General features: G+C 48.3%; 1 protein-coding gene across 1 annotated transcript in view; it reads right to left on the bottom strand.

Moving 5' to 3' along the window:
• Positions 1-2838: 2838 nt before the first annotated feature.
• The window catches only part of LOC125945082 (uncharacterized), a 102714-nt gene continuing 88145 nt past the window's right edge, over positions 2839-17407 (bottom strand). The window contains exons 2-5 of the mRNA XM_049666652.1: positions 12413-12565; positions 8164-8365; positions 4361-4464; positions 2839-2868 (exon numbers count right to left, since the gene is read on the bottom strand). Coding sequence (XP_049522609.1) covers positions 2839-2868; positions 4361-4464; positions 8164-8365; positions 12413-12535 — 459 coding nt within the window. The 5' untranslated portion in view covers positions 12536-12565. The remainder of the gene's footprint in view (positions 2869-4360; positions 4465-8163; positions 8366-12412; positions 12566-17407) is intronic.

Genomic DNA, 17407 nt, shown 5'->3' on the forward strand with positions numbered 1-17407 from the left:
TGGGGGAGACCTTAACAGCCTGCCTCACACTACCCGAGAGCTGAACCTTCCTATCCTTTAACTTCGGATTGATCCCGACCTTAGCCAGGATCCCCCTTCCCGCCACCGTAGATGACCGTCTGGCAATTTCTGCGGATTGCTGTGCTTCGATCACTTCCCCGAATGTGTTCGGGACGCTTGGGCTTGCTAGCTTTTCTGTGCTTGTGCGTATTGGGAGTCCTAGAACTCTCTTAATACTCTAAGATTCCTGATATGCGTGTTCAGCTTCTTTATTTGTGCATGGGAGCGACATATTTCACTTGACTCATGAGAAACGCGTGAAAACGCCAGAGGAGATTATCTTCCTTAAGGCCTTCTTTTCTGTTCGAGACGCTTGCAGAGGGTCTGATTATTTTTTTAACATTCACTGTAAGCTTATCTACAGTACGCCCATGCTGACCGTTAGCTTCAATGGTCATGTCTAGCACCCGGAGAGAACGAACCCTGGGGAGCTCGCTCCCTGACGACGTTCCACCCTAATATCAATCTCCTCTGGAGGCGTCTATCCTCTAGGCTTGGGTCACTTTCTAGGGGGACGACATAGAAGTAACTCTGATTTGGAAGGCGAGAGCTGGACATCCATCCGATTGACGTGTTTCTCTACGCAATGCACCTCCTCTTGCAGTGCGTCTTCAACGCGGCCGTCCGACCCGCAAGAGCACCAGAGGGCGATGTCGTCCGCATAGATTGCGGAGCCAATACCCTTCTATCTGCTCAAGCTCCTGGGCCAAGCCCTGCATCGCCATGTTAAACAAAAGCGACGAGATAACTGACCCCTGTGGCGTACCCCTTTGCCCGATATCGTAAGCCTGCGATCTCAGGTCACCCAATTTGATGATCGTGGCCCTCTTACCTCCGAGAAAGGAGTGCACGAATCTGTAAAATCTTTTCCCCAAGACAACGTGGGAGATCGAGTCTAAAATGTGCCTATGCGACACATTGTGTTAGACCTTTTCCATATTGAGGCCGAGAATGGCCATCGTTTACCTGGTGCCTTTATCTAATATATCGTGCTTGATGAGTAAAATGACGTCCTGCTGGAGACGTGAGGCATGAAGCCTATCATGTTGTTGGGAAGGAGACCCTTGTCGTCAATGTGCTTAGAGATCCGAACATTTATCACATGCTCCGCCACATTGCCCAAACAAGACGTGAGGGAGATGTACCTGAGGGTCTCAGTCCCGGGGCTGCGCCCAGGCTTGAGAATAATGAATTTCCTTGTTTAGCTTGGATAGCCGCTCTCTAAGCCCACGATTGAGCTTTTGTGTTTTCCACCTAGTCAGCCGAGATTCATTGGCAATCCATTTTATCGACCTCCAGCTCCATGTTTATCGACTTGGTCGCTTTTTTTACGTCCCTTTTGACTCTATCCAACCACTCCTGGAAGCTCTCAGGGGAATCACCGGCTTTTTCCTCTCTGATCTTACGGAAACGATCCCAGTCTATGTAGTTGAATGTCCTGGGAGGCTTTCTGCCTACCTGCAGCATGGTGATAACAATATAATGATCGCTTCCCAATTCCACCTTCAAGTTAACCAAGGAAAATTACCCTGCCGACCTTACGAATGTGAGGTCCGGAGTCGAATCCTGTGACACGGAGTTGCCAATCCTGGTGGGGAAGTTGGAATTGGTGATTTACGTGAGGCCAAGATCCGCCGCTGCCTGCCAGAGGTTTTCGCCCTTGCGTGTGGTGTGGGGGTAACCCCACGCCTGATGCTTCGCATTAAAATCCCCGGGCAGAACAATGGGCTTCCTGGTCCTACCTGCTATAGAAACCGCCTTAACCAACAATGAAGAGTCATGCTCGATAAAAGTGTGTTTGTTAGAGACCAGGGTGGAGACCCCCCTGCGCTCCAGAGCTTTCTTACGCACGATTGGTAGCCCGACAGAGAAACTCTATCATCTAATACCACTTGTAATAGGGTAATCTGCGGTCTCGAATTTCTTGATCTGAGGAACTGCAGAAGGACCGCCCTTTTTTGAGAGAAGCCACAACAGTTCTATTGACAGATCATAAAGTTCAATACACCGTTACTGGCAGCCAACTTCGGAGATATCGACCAATGCAGCCTGTGTCCTACCATCGTGCTCGCCCGAGGAAGCAGCCCTACTCTTAACTGGAGCATTGATGCCTTCTTGGCTCTCAGATGCCTACCTTTTCCTCAAGCTTGGAAGTCCTTGCGCTAAGCGAGGCCATCGCCTCCGCAATTTGCCTGTCTCCTTAATCTCTGCCAAGGAATCTGTGATTTCAATCCGAAATTCAAGCTCCTCGTTCCTAATCTGTTCAGTACTTGTCTTTCTTTTTGACGGCCTAACCTCAGAATGGGTATCCATTGGAACCTCAGCTGTTGGTGACTGCCCTAAATTCTCGAAGGGTCTGCTCGGCCACGATGAAGGATTAGTCTTCGCCACCTTAGCTCCCTTTATTTCTGCTATCTCAGCCCTGAGCTGTTCAACGATGCCTGTATGAGTAGCATTCTCCTTATGGATTCGACTAACTAGCTGAAAGCTAACATGCTCTGAAGCAGCACCCCCTTTACCTGTTTCTTGACCTTGGTGGCCCACGTTCCTTGGTCAACCCCCTGCGTTGCGATGCGAACCGCAGGAGCCCTGGAGTCCTGTAGCGGGACTTGCTATGGTGGCTGATCTGCCCCTGGACCGGGATCGGCCGCCCCTGGACCGAGATCGGCCGCCCCTGGATCGGGAGCGCCTGCACTGGATTACGCTGGTAACCCTGGCTTGACCGTGTGCAGCGGCAGGAAGTCTACTTCCGCGTGATGGCATCATTGAAAACCCGGATTAGAATCTTGCTTCTGTCTCTCCTTTCTCCTGTGATGCACCACATACGGGATCTGGAAGCTCTGCTTGCACTTCCTGTCTGCTGTGACTTGCGCGCCTCCGCACAACTTGCACATTGGCTTGCAATCCTGTCCCTCCGATGGCAACTGCTTGCTGCATCCCCTGCATATGACGTCATCTGGCGGAGGCATACGTCAACGCGATGTCCTACTTTGCCGCAAGCGTAGAAAACATCTGTCTCTCTTCTGAACAGTGTGCAGCGGAACATGTTCGCGCCGCAAATAACGTGATTTGGAACTTTTAGTCCGTCGAAAAGAATCACCAGCGTTTTCGAGTTATTGATTCGCTTTGCTTGAAGAGCCGTTGGGTTCCTGTCATGAACAATAAGCTTCTGAAGTCTTGCCGGGTCTATGTCAAGGTCTAACCCTCGTATGACACCCTTGCATATGTCGTCCGGGGCAGCAATATACGCGCTGACTTCGTACTCCCCACTGCCCGGGACAATACTAGATATCCTGGCATACGCTCTGGCGTTCTTCTCCGCCGGTATGCTAACCACCATAATGTTCTGCATGACGTTGGGACAAACTACGTCTTCGGCGATTTCTTCCTCGTCCAGACTCGCCGCCCTGGCCAGGGCGAAGGCAAACTTGATTTGCCTAACATTCCTCATGTCGAGGTCATTGCGTGGATGGACAATCACCCGCAAATGAACATTCGGAAGTTGTGGCAGACTTCATCCAGCTATGACTTGCTTTTTCACCTTTGTGAGCGGCCGACGAGACTGCGACAGCATCGCCACGCCGAGCTTCGCGCTCGGCGCCTCGCCCGTGCCGTCGGGTACGTTTTCGACTTTCCGTCGATTAACCGCCATGGTCCAACCAGGAAATTGAAGTTCCTCAGGAGAGACATCCTCCCCGTCTACTGAAACCCGAATATACATGGCGCACACTCCCTCACGGGTCCCAGCCGGCGGCGAAAGGTGCTGGCGGCCGCCGTCACCCTACTGCTGGTTAGGCTTAGCTCGCGCACAGTAGTCCGCACGTAGTCCGCACAGAAAAAAGTCTCGTAAATGTCCAAAACGTCCACCCACCGTGAGAAATTGGGTATCCACAGAGACCTCACAACTTCATGCTTCGAATGGCGGAGAGATTCGCCCACCAAAAGCCCCCCAAAATGGCCGGAAACATTTCAAAAACTTGGAGCCAGTGCTGCTCAGAGGTAGCTTACATGGTCGCAATGTTGAAAGAAAACTTGGCATGAGCCGTTGCATTGTCGATTTGCCACTGTGGAGCGGCCAGTGCCCACATTGTAAATAGAAAAGAGTACGTGCAACGTTCGCCCCATTCGCATATATAGACTTGTGCGCAGCTTCTATTTCAGGATGTCGTCCACACAAAACGATTAACTGCGACGACCGTTCACTGATAGTCGCAGTTCAAAATGGTGAATGCTATGCGTTGCTGATGCACACTTCGCCTACATAAAGTTGTACAAACACTGTATATGTGTTAACACTCACCTGAATTTTTAAGCGTGCAAATGCTTTGGTAACCTTCAATGCATTCGGCTCGTCGGTAACGACGTGTACGCATTCACAGTCTTCCGCTTCATAGCGCAGCTCATCTGCATAAAGCATTTACAGTGCGAATCACTCCCTCAGTTATGCGTTCAGCTAAATTTTAGTTGACAGTATGATACGAGCCTTAGTATCAAGGCTTCAAGCAATGGATCGGCTAATTTAGGTTTCACAAGCACGCATTAGGCAGGCGTTACAAGAGCCCAAGGCGACATTAATACTTCGGGTTCCTGAACCCGAATACTTCATACATGATTATATTGTCACGTAGTAGTGACGCTGAATTAAACAGTCGTAAAACTGTGTATGACGAAACTGATTCCTTATTGGGCGAACCTGTGCTCACAAAAGCAAGCTACACTCAAAGCACAACGAAAGCGGCGAACACAGTCGGCGGTCATCGAAAATCTGATCAGCGGCGAAACGCGTCGCCTTTTATACCTGAGTCATCGAAGGTTCCAGATTAATCCCTGATGCCCGCGGGTCTTCCAGAAAGTTCTAGACAATTCGCGTTGGTCATACAATCAGATAACATAAGCGTCGGTGAAAACAGGCAAAGGAAAGAAGCATCGATACCGTTCTAGAAACTTCCGATACAGGCGCGTCCTGCTCCGAGCGATAACGATAACATTTGTTACCCGGTGGAAAGCGGCCACCGGTGAAAGATAAACATGTATACGTGTCAATATCACACACCGTATGCATGCAGGCTGTATGAGCTCTGTGAACCGCCTAAATTTGAAAACACCATTACTCCCCAACTTACAAGACACTTGCGCAGTTCTTTAAAGGACGGTGGGACTACGTATGTTGATTGTTGTGCACGAATGACAGTGGTTTCGTGGCTAAGGTGATTGTGAATAATAAAGGCGTACCGAACCATTCTTTATCGATGTCGACAAATGCATTTGAATAGAAAATACGCTATTTCAGAAATACATTGCAACGAAAACTACTTTAATGCGTTCATCAGACGCGCAGTTATTGGCAGTGAAATACCGCCTTCGCGGTGTTCCCGTTCCTTCTTCAATGCCTTGCACTGCGAAGGATACGGCGGAACGGTGCAGTTCCCGCAACGCTCCGTCTTCTGATTGTCACCGTGCCCCGCAGTTGAAAACTTATTTTGGATTCTCGCATAGACGGCACTGCTTCTAATATTGGCGCCTGCAACGCGCCAAACTCAGAGGCTATCCCTTGGCTTGCCTAAGTGAGTGAGTCAACTTTAATAAATATCCGGCAAATTGATGGCCTGGGTCAAGGCCAAGCCGGGGGCAGCAGAGAGACCCTGTCTCTCGGTAGCTTCCCGGGCTTGCTGGATGGGCCAAAGTTGGTCGTGAAGATCAGAGCTAGTCAGTGTGGTTCTCCACCGCGCCCTTAGTTCATCCGGGGGGACTGCAATTCTCCTCTGAACTATTTCACAATCCCAGAGTATGTGTTCTAGGGTGGCTACTCTATCATTACATAACTTACATTTGGCCTCAGGGTATAAATCTGGAAACATGCGGTTAAGATGTACCGGGTTCGTGTAAGTTCTGGTTTGAAGTCGCCTCCAGTCAACCGCCTGAGACCTGTTTAATTTTGGGTTAGGAGGTGGACATATACTCCTCGACTTTCTGTAGAATTGGGTAATGTCTTGCCTAATGGCGCTGCTTTTTGATGCGGGCGGACAGCTAATCACGCGATATTTTTCATTTTCCATAGGGTTTTCTTATCAGCCGCAAAAAATAAACGACCAGAAAGTATCTGCCTGAAAAAAATGCCAGTTAGAGGATTTCTTCAATTTCCGACAAATTCTCCAATGAAATCACGGCATAAGAGCAGTGCTTAAAATTATCTAAGTGCAATTAATTATTAAATTGGATGGCGTCAACAAAAAATTACTGGCAGCTACTCTACACGGCTGTGAACAATGTGAACTTAGCTATCTTCATGTAAACGCCATATCTTCACGTTCCTTAAACGCGATACATGATAGTGGGGACGCCCTGAATAGAATTTACTAGATACACGTATTATGCTAACAACAATACAAATAATGTTAGCGACAAGAAGTATGGAGACGGCTACCAGTCGGATAGTGGTGGAATAATTTCTGGCGAACATCAATGACTGCCCTTACCTTTTCATTTTAGTGCAAGAAACTCCTACTTTCCTTAGGATTAAAGTCCTGCTTTCGCTTGCTGGTACTGCACTTCTCTTTTCGGCTTAAGTCGGCTCCCCAGCCAGTTCTCAACTCCTTCGAGCTATAATTGGGTACATTTAGTGCCCCGTGGCCTCTCGAGGCTGAGGAAAGCTCGTATGCTTCACCTAGACTACACCACCGCCACAGTACAAGATAATAAGGTGACGAAAAGATGCGCGGGAGCACTTGTTCGAATCGTACGGAATCGTGTACATTAGTAACAGAATAATGTTGCGCTCAAGTAAACGGAAGTAATCATTGGCATATGGCATGCGAGTTGATTGGGGACACAGATTCTAGAGAGGAAGATAATTTTAAAGAATTTGTATGCGGTTTATTACAGAGCACATTCATGTAAAGTTATCGTAAGAGATATATCCTTGGGTCAAGCTTTATTCGAGTAGGTCAAAATCATTCTAGGGACTATTTAAACAGCCTTTCCATACGTACCATCGGTTTCCTAGCTCCTCAATGTCACATCTTTCAAAACATGTGTGGCTCTATACATCCTTCATGGTATTTTCAAAAAGCACGCAACTACTCTCTATTTTGCTTACACTGTGCTGGAACATTCGCCCTGTTTAGGTTACAGCTAAGTATTTTATACACGATACCGCCATCACAGAAAATAAAAAAAATTCTGCATTAACTGTTAATCTACCTAGTGCTGGAATCACCGTTTATTCAAATCAATGCCGGTACTGCATAAGCGGGGCCGGTACATGGCAACCTCCCTGTTGTCTACTTGCATTCACGTCATCTAATCGTGACATTAGCAGCTTTAAATGGTCCTTTCTTCACCGTAGTGAACAAGCAACTCGTATGGGATTTGAAACGTATATTGTTCGCACCTTGCCTTGGTCAGCCATGGCAATAATTTCGTCAGCATTACAATTAGACCAGCTTGACTTTCGACGAACTCTTGACTAGAAGTACAGATGCGTACTCCGGAGCGGATTTATATGGTTACATATCTGTCCTACACATATTGAATGCATCAAGCTAGAGCACAGCACGGGCCACTTTTTTCAGCCCGGGCCCGGCCCGGGCCCGTTTTTTCTTTGGTTTGCCCGCCCGAGCCCGACCAAACGTTTTATGGCGAGACCCGGGCCCGGCCCGGGCCAGGAAATAATCTACGTTACCAGCCCGGCCCGGCCCACCACCCCTTTACCTTAGACCCGAGCCCGGCTCTCGAAACCGGCCCGAACCCGGCCCGAGACCGAAAAAGACGTTTTTCAGACTAGAGACGCGTGAGGATAACAGCTGTACGTTACATGCACACCACAAGAAAGTCCGAGCCCGGCCCGGGCACGCGTTAGAAAAGCCGAGCCCTGCCCGAGCCCGTGAAAAAAACTGCCCTAACCAGCCCGGGCTTTCGGGCAAGCCACGAGCAGTGCTCTACATCAAGCTTAGCTGTCGCACATGATTGCGAAACAGCTTTAAGCAATCGTGGTCTCACTGAGCTCGGTAAGTTCGCTAAAAATAGCTCCTTTTCGCCGAAGGACATCAATTCCTGGAGCTGTTGCACGCTATATAATCAACTGTTTCACAGACGTCTGCTTACATTCGGTGAGAAAGGGACTGGCCAGGAAAACTGTCGCACCCGCTAGGATGCAGCCGTAAATGGCTATCAGATTTTCCACGCTGTTGTTCAGGTGAATGCAGACATTGTCTCCGGGAAGCATGCCATTCTGTCGGAAACCGATGGCATAGCGCTGCATGCCAGCCAGAACTTCGGCACGTGTCAGGCTGAGTATGTCGCTTACCTGTAAGTAGTAATAACACAAAGGGTGACTATGGAACCGTTGAGCCATGTTTAGCGGGGAAGAAGTTTGGGCGTGTTGGTAGGTCATTGTAATTTTAACTGGGATTCATAGCGCTAAAACGACACAAGTACTGGCTAAGGACGGCTCTTTGCATTGTTCAACAATAGGAATTACAATAGCTTCGTTCAATGTACCTATTCACTCACATAGTTTTGAAGAGGGAGGGGAGTGTTCTGAGGGTGTACGCACAAAGCTGATTTTACACATGATATGGTCGCCACCTGGTTACGAGTTCTTGCAACAATTAATAGTAGCTCTAGGTTGAAGTAAGCTACATGGGCGGTTGTAAGGTGCATCTCGCGCATATATGTCGTCAAGGGGCTGCTTTTATTCCCAATCTTTGAACCTCAGAGAGGTTACCGTGTAGTGCACTGAACTAGATAAATTTTGAATATGTCCGCCCAGAAAATATGCTCAATCTTCTAGGCAAGTGTTTCTCACACTGTTCCAGTACGTGACCCCGTTTAACAGTACCAAACCTAGCATGACCCCCTCCCCCTTGCCCCCCTTCATAAGCCATCGACGCCATAAGCCAGAAGACGGGCGCCATCGCCAGTAAGCGGTGTGATCTGCGTCACAGTTGACGCAGCGGGCAGTGGCAGTGCGGATGTCACAGAAATGGTCAGTTCATACACACTTGTCACAAGTAGTGTGTATGTGCCCAAACCACGATTTGATTATGAAGCATTCCATAGTTGGGGTCTCCCGAATAATTTCGACCATCCGCGGAACTTTAACGTACCTCCAATGCGCGGACCTTTAACGTACCTCCAATAATCGTGCTTTTCGCCCTCATCGAAATGTGGCCGCCGCGGCCGGGATTTGATCCTCCGACCTCGTGCTTAGCAGCGCAATACCATATCCCCTGAGCCACCACGGCGGTTTTGAGACCCATGCCAAAACCACGGACACCTAGGCGCACATTTGGGATCTATGGTCCCACGGGAATCTTACAGTAGCCACTTTCGACGGATTCGGGCAGGTTGCAGGTTTCAAGTGTTATAATCAAGTACAGGATTGACATTTCTATATCCTCGTGCCTTGTTTTATTTCTTGCAACATTACTACATTTGGACCGTTCCACCCTTCAAGAAGTTCGATTTCAGACATTTCTAACATGTTGTTTTCCACAATGACACGACAGGCAGTGGTAATAGCTCTGTGTGGGTTCACAAGAATTGAGATGTCCCAGAAAGCTACAAGTTTTGTCAGTTTGTTAGTTTGCAGCCAGTGACGAACGTGCAGCTGGAGGCTGCCGCTTGCCATCTTCATCACTTTATAGCCAGGACCTATGGTGTTGGTCAACCATTCCTTGACATGTCACTCGGACAGTCTTTGTTTCATGCTTACTATCTATGACGTACGTTGAACGTTCAACTCCCGGCCACTTCCCCCACTTGATGGAGCGACCAGAAGTGCACAAAACTTTGAAACCATGTTGATCCTATACTATTAGGCTGACTGCGAGGCGCCCACCACGGAGCGCAGCTAGGGGACGTGACATGACTTTTAGGAATACCATTCTGATCACGCCTGCGGTACATGCTCATTATAACCCAATACGAATGACCTAAATTGGTTGTCGCACAAAAGATTGACCCTTGCTGCCTTAAAGTAGACCCTTGCTGCCTTGCTGCCTGAAAATAAAAGGAAGTGAGTAGAACCAGAAAAGAATAAATGTGAGACGGAAAGACAAATTTTATAAAGGAGGACAGGAAAAGGTTACTATAGGGGCGCTATAACGCAAATAGATTCCAAACTGTTTTGATTCCAATTGTTGCAATCAGCCGCCACGATTGGTCAAAACATTTTCGGGCCACTCCCAACTTCACCTGTCTGTCACGCGACGTCACGAAAACCGCGATAGCTCCCCATCTGATATAACGTGTACCCACTAATTATGCATGGTTAAACCGCACAAAAGAAAAATTATCACTCCTGATTCGACACCTTTTCACCATTAGGCCTTTGCTATTAGTCCAATGTTTTCTGGCTACGCCCACTTCGCCTGTCTGCCACGCGTCACAAAACCGCGAAAACTCACCACGTCTAAGTGACGTGTACGCTAAAAAATGCATTATTACGCCGAACAAAACTGAAAAACTTTCTGAATAGCCACAGACTGCCCCGTTCCGAAAGGAATAGAAGATGGCTGCCCGCCGATCGCTCAGGCCCTCGCTTCTTGCACCTGCCGGTGATCACGTATTTATTTGCGCATGATAAACCTTTATGCGTGGCAGTAAAACATTATCGAGCCCTTTCGGCATGCATACGACATCGCTCTGCCTACTCTTCCTTGCTCAAGATCCGTTTTAGGGGCATTCTTGTCCTTCCGTTGCACGCCACCGCGATTTTCGACCAGCGAACGCAAGCTAAGTAAGGCGAAGCGGACCAATCGGAGAAGCCGGCACGACCGTGTTCATGCTGGTATCTATTTTCACTGTGTTGGCTCGGCCCCACCGATACCCTCTCCACTAGAGCGTACTCCTCGCCTCTTGTCAGCCAATTAGACAAGAAAAACCGCTGAGTGTAGACAATGTTGTTGGTTTTTAAAGCGAACAAAGGTGACCTCCTATAAACGAGGAGAGTGTTTGATTGGGTTGTTCAGACAACGCTGCGGGTCACCGCCCGATGCTTGCGTCGGTGGTTACGTAAATTTGACGTCAGGAGTTTGGAATGAAAACAGTTTGGAATCATATTACGTTATAGCGCCCTAAATTTCCAAATGGTGGGTTGTCCGGGATTGGCGCCTACGTGAAGCCTTGTCCAAAGGGATGTGTCACCTCTGCCGAGGGGCCTCAAGGCTCCAAACCCTCTGCATCAACTCAACCCTCAGGATCACCTTGTCCCCGGACACGGCCCTGCGGCGTGGACCCGAGTTAGCTGAAACACCTGCTACAATAATTATTTCTGTTGCGCGCTCTCTCTCTCTCTCACATGCACCATTGTTTCCGTTGTTTCCACAGCTGTTTCCGCGCACTGACATTTCATGTATCCAGCCGTCATCAGACAAGTTGCGAGGAAAACAAAACGAGATAGTTTGGAGTTAGACTTAAATTCTCCGAATGCGTGACGGGGAAAGCAAATAGTATAGAATTTACAGCTACAAACAAAAATTGTTGTGGATTCCGCTTAACCTTCTTTTTATTAATTTCTTTTTATGTAATTTATGTGGACAGTACACAACAAGAAAAAAATTTGCGTAGCTTGCACTGGAGACGCAATGCTAAAGAGACAGCGGAGGTGATGGGCACCTAGCTAGTCCTCGCTTTAGGACTAGGTTAAGCACTACCAAGTCATCCCCAGAATTTTCCGGAGTTTATTGATTATTGGTCGATTATTGGTTAGCGATTGATTGGCTATCGATTGGCTATCGCAAGGTATTGATTACATATTTGGGCTAGGCGAAGCACTACCAAGTCATTCTCAGGATTTTCCGGAATTTTCCCGGTTAGCTATTGATTGGCTATCAATGGGTTAGGGATGACTGACTAAGCTTAAGTAGTGCCAACCATGCTTAGCTAGACTTAGCCAGGATCAGCTTCGCTAGTTCACAGGGGTATGTGCCATTGCGCTTGGACCCTTTCTGTACTACCGCCAGGATCGGCCCACATTTTTGGATTCAGCAGGCACATTACGCCCGGCTTAAACAGCTCCGCTGTTAAAAGTAGGGCCACGAGTAGCGCGCTGCAATTTGCCATGCTAAATTGCGGACCCTGCAAAGAGGGTCTGCAGTTCCCGCCGTAACTTACACAACTGCGCAAACGTTTCTGCGAATTGTCCGTATATCAGACACATTTGCTACACAGTTCAGTGTAGTGGGTTTAATTCAGTAGTCACTCGGTAATTTGTTTAGTTTTATCCTATTTCGTAACCTTACTTACAGACTTTCTTATTCTCTGTTATTCCTCTCGCGCGAACCAAACAAAAGTGATTAACCCTGCAAACATCACTGTCTATGAAACACGTCAGGAACATTGTTCTCACCAGCGCCATCTTGTTGGGGTTAATCAGCAGCTTTTCTTTTGCCAAGGAATAAAAGGAGTACAAGGGGATATCGATGTGTGGGTATGGTGAGTAGACGATGCGGTCTTCGATGCGAGCCTTCATGTTTTCAGACGGGCGTGTCTCTTTGAATCACTGTAAGGAAGCCGGAAATTAACGTCAGTCAGCACTTATTTTTTTTTAATTTCAATTATACCCGCGTTTTGTATAGGTCCACTGAAATGTCAAGATCTACGACAACTGTGGTGATTATGATATAGGCAAAGCAATTGTCGCGGCATGTCGCTACAAAGTGCGCTTGCTTCTTTAAAAGCTGTCGCTGCTGTTTACCACCATTTCAAGGAGTAGCCGTGCCACAAGTACCAATATCTTAATAGCAAATCAGTTCGCCACATCCCGCGAAGCATGTAGACAACGCTATCACAAGCGCGTATGACTTTGACTACGTAACGCATTATATTACGCAATTATGGTGTTAGTTTATTGCGAGAGCTTGGGGTACAGCGGGGTACAAGAAAGCATTTTTTAGACACTGCCCCATTTTGCCAAAGAGGTTGTCAACTTAAAGTCTTGTCTTGCTTTTTTCTCGGAATAAACAAAAAGCGAAATCAAGCAGTTTCAAGTATACTGTAAAGAAATACGATGACGATAAAGATATCGTGAAACTCATTCCTTAACATTCCACAATGTCACTGATTTCCCGCTTTATTAGCTGTCTTTTTATTTTCTTGCATAATATTTAACTTCGCGAACTTACGTAAACTTGTTTTTTGTTTCAAGTTGTCAACGTTTTACCCACGTTAGTTTTTCTTGATTGACTGTGAGGACTTAGCCATTTGTGGTAATTTATCACGTCCAATATCAGAGGAGGGGGGTATTCTGTAAGAGTCTACCTAGTGGACTATCCATATCGGCTGTTGCGATTGGCTCCAGTAGCACGAGAGAGAAGGAGACTGGTGTATTCTGTAAGAGCCCACCTAATGGACGGTCCATTAAGGCTGTCGCGATTGTCTGCCGCTGCACGATTGAGATGGAGCTAGCCAGTGTCCTTCTCGTTCGTGCAGCTGGAGCCAATCGCGACAGCCGATATGGACAGTCCACTAGGTGGACTCTTACAGAAACCCCCCCCCCCCCACTGGCCTAGTAGGAGATACTCCTTGTTTTGTGATCCTAGAAAGGCCCTGAGAATGTGACGCTTAATGGTACTGAAGTAAATTTCACACCCCTTAGCACATCATCTCGTCGCATAATAAGAACCGGACATCAGTATTTCTTGAGCAGAATATTTTCAATTATACAACATTTATTTATTTTTGCATATTGCAGCCTTTTTGGGGCAGCAGGGAGCAATCAAAACAAAGCACACGCACAGAACAAGTCATGCTCATAATGACAAAAAATGTTTTGCTTATTGGTGAACGAGAAGCACGGGGGATAACTGAGGGGGTGGTGGCGAAGTTTGTTGCTCATAAGCTTATCAAGCCAACAGATCATGAAGCCAAGGAAAACCTAAATGAAGTTATTTGTAGTCTTAATTAGAATGTAGAAATCATAAATTAAAGCGAAATGAAAGTGGACGAAAAAACAACGTGCCACTGGGGAGAGCCGCACCTACAACCACTGTTCGGCAATATGTAGTGCGTTCAGTAAAACGGAGTGCAGGAGTTCGAGTGCGAGGGCGGTAGTCATCATCATCATCAGCCTATATTTTATGTCCACTGCAGGATGAAGGCCTCTCCCTGCGATCTCCAATTACCCCTGTATTGCGCTAGCGTATTCCAACTTGCGCCTGCAAATTTCTTAACTTCATCATCCCATCTGCTTTTCTGCCGACCTCGACTGTGCTTCCATTCTCTTGGTACCCATTCTGTAACCCTAATGGTCCATCGGTTATCCATCCTACGCATTACATGGCCTGCCCAGCTCCATTTCTTCTGCTTAATGTCAACTAAATATCGGCTATCCCGGTTTGTTCTCTGATCCACACCGCTCTGGTCCTGTCTCTTAACGTTAGCTGTAAGATTTTTCGTTCCATTGCTCTTTGTGCGGTCCTTAACTTGTTCTCGAGCTTCTTTGTTAACCTCCAAGTTTCTGCCCCATATGTTAGCACCGGTAGAATGCAATGATTGCACACTTTTCTTTTCAATGGCAGTGGTTAGCTCCCAGTCAGGATTTGGCAATGCCTGCCGTATGCACTCCAACCCACTTTTATTCTTCTGTGAATTTCTTTCTCATGATCAGGGTCCCCTGTGAGTAATTGACCTAGACAAAAGTACCCCTTCACAGACTCTAGGGGCTGACTGGCGATCCTGAATCCTTGTTCCCTTGCCAGGTTATTGAACATTATCTTTGTCTTCTGCATATTGCCGCGACGCTATCTGCGCCCAACCATGCTGACGACAAAGACGACGACCTCGAGCTTGCAAGCGAGGTGCTAGAAAGGAAGAAGTTTGAACTGAGCGCTTTGTCCTCATTGCCTCAATTAAATACCGCTCTTCGATCTTGTCTCCAGTGAGCCGCGACACTGGTGGAGGTGCTGGGTATCGCATCCTCGCCGAATGATTGGGACGACTCCTGCGAGTAGCCCTGCATCCAGCCCTTCAAGACATCATCTACGCGTCGAGACACCTGTGCACCGCGCAAGCCGCCGCCTGCAAGGTCTGTGCCCGGAATTCGGTCTCTTGCAAGGAAGTTTGTCAGCCAAAGCACCGACTCAGGAAATGGCGCTTGCAAGTACAACACAGGTGACTGTTCAGAACAATCTAGTCCCCAAAAGCTTCCGCGGTGACACGTATGAAGACGCCGAAGACTGGCTGGACCAGTACGAACGCGTGGCTAGGGTCAATCAGTGGCGTCCGGACCAGAAGCTTTCCAATGTGTACTTCACTCTTGACGGTAGCGCAAGGACGTGATTTCAAAGCCGCGAGGCACATTGGACAACGTGGGACGAATTTTGCCGTCGGCTAATTGATACCTTCGGAAGCACTGATCGCCGAGATAATGCACAACGCCTTCTCGAGTTGCGCATTGAGAAACCCAAGGAAAGTGTCTCTATGTTTGTCGAGGACATGTCTCGTTTGTTTCGCCGCGCGGATCCCAACATGCCTGATTCGAAGAAGCTGAGTCATCTCATGCGCGGCGTCAAAGAACAGCTATAGGCTCCGTACAGTGAACAGGCGGCGCTGCTGCGCAGCAGCGGTGGCGCGATGCTCAGCGTCGCATGTGGCGGGCGGCGCGAAACTGGGAAGGGGGGAAGACAGCGAGATTTCGGAACTACGTATACACGCCTCCGAAAGCCGCGCGTATATCCGCGATCCGTCTTCTTGTTTTGTGCGCGTGTGTACGTGAAAGTACAAGCGTGGCCCTCTGTGATGTCACAAATAGTTTTTGCGGGGTTCAGGCCTATTAAAGGAATAGACGATTACTTTCACGGTGCAGCGTCAACCAGCGGAGACAAGCTCTACGCTGCTTCGCATGTTGCTTGCGTGAAAGAAGTGGACGGCGTGGACGTTCACGCGAAGTGCCGTTCGCAACAGGGAAAGCAAGTATACGACGTCAGCCTTCACGCGAGTAAAGCTTACTTTTATACTAAAATTGAAGTCACTAAACTGGCACCCTGAAAACGTTGTAGTTGACCGATTTTTAATCGACGCCTCACTGTTGGCAATGTATGCCTCATTTCGCTCCGGCGCGTTGTACGCCGCGGCCTATCATTTGATGCCCCTGTCACACTGTTACTTTAGATTGTCATACAGCTCGATCTGGACCACGTGCAGCTACACGCTCACTCGTAGGCTGTCGTCAGCACAGTCATGTCGAGTGAGCTAAACGATTCGGATTGTTGGATCGTGTGGCAGTGACCATGCTATCCTCGTTGACCTCGTTTGGGACCCAGTCGGAGCCACCTGCTGCGCTGATAAACGAGATTTATTAACTAGGCGATCTTAATTTACATGACGCGAATGTTCGTTTTTCATCATGTACAATGATCGAGGCTCATTAGGCCCCTTTCACGAGATACGATTTCGCTTGCGAATTCCTTTCCTTGCATACGCGCTTTGCTTTTACAACGATACATCCCAAATGTATATCACAAGAAAAATCGCACCATGTGAAACCGCGCCTCTCAAGCGCCAGCGGCCGAAACGAAGATCGTCGAATTAGTGCTCGCCAGCACAAAATAGGCTTCCTTGGCATAAAATATTACTCATCGCACACGCCAGTGCTATGCTGATCATACCGAATGCTAAGACAACGGCAAGCAGTCGTCAAATCAGCAAAGCCGTGACAAATTTCTTTTAAATGTTCAGCAGCTGGCCATGGCCGCTGGCGTCGCACAACGAGCTGTGAAACGCGCATGTGTAGCACGCTTTACAGAACAAAACCTTCTCACAAATATCAAAGAAGCTGACTTACTTTACTCTCCTCACAGCTGCGATCCATTTCTTTCGCCGTTCGGTCTCATAAGACTTGCCAGGAAACCTGTACAACTTTATCCCGGGCTGGCCTTCGTGGTTGTGACAGCCCTTTACGCAGCAGTATCGCCGGTTCCACTTGCCTTTTTTTTCACCTCCGACGCTTGCCGATGAAGCGCATGCCATTGCACCGTCGCAAGACGTATAAAAAAATAAGGAGGCAGGTGAACAAAGCAAAACGGCTTCAACCGTGGCCGAGACGAAATGTAGCGCGCGGGAAAGAATACTCATCGAGCCGGCCGAGCTGCGGCGCCCACTTCCCAACACTGTTGCGTCGCTGCGCCAGATGGCGCCAGAGCAGCCGCAAACTCGACTGTACGGAGCCTATTCGCTGGTCTCGTGCGAAACGCGCCTACAACAGTGGAAGAATTTATTAAGGAAGCCACAGCAATTGAGCGGGCGCTCCAGTAGCGTAGCCGGCAATACGAACGCCTAACTAACGATGCACTTGCAGGAGCCGCAGTTCTGGCAGTGACCGACGAGACTTCGCTGCGTCAACTGA

This window comes from Dermacentor silvarum, chromosome 4 (assembly GCF_013339745.2).
Source record: "Dermacentor silvarum isolate Dsil-2018 chromosome 4, BIME_Dsil_1.4, whole genome shotgun sequence".
Taxonomy (NCBI): domain Eukaryota; kingdom Metazoa; phylum Arthropoda; class Arachnida; order Ixodida; family Ixodidae; genus Dermacentor; species Dermacentor silvarum.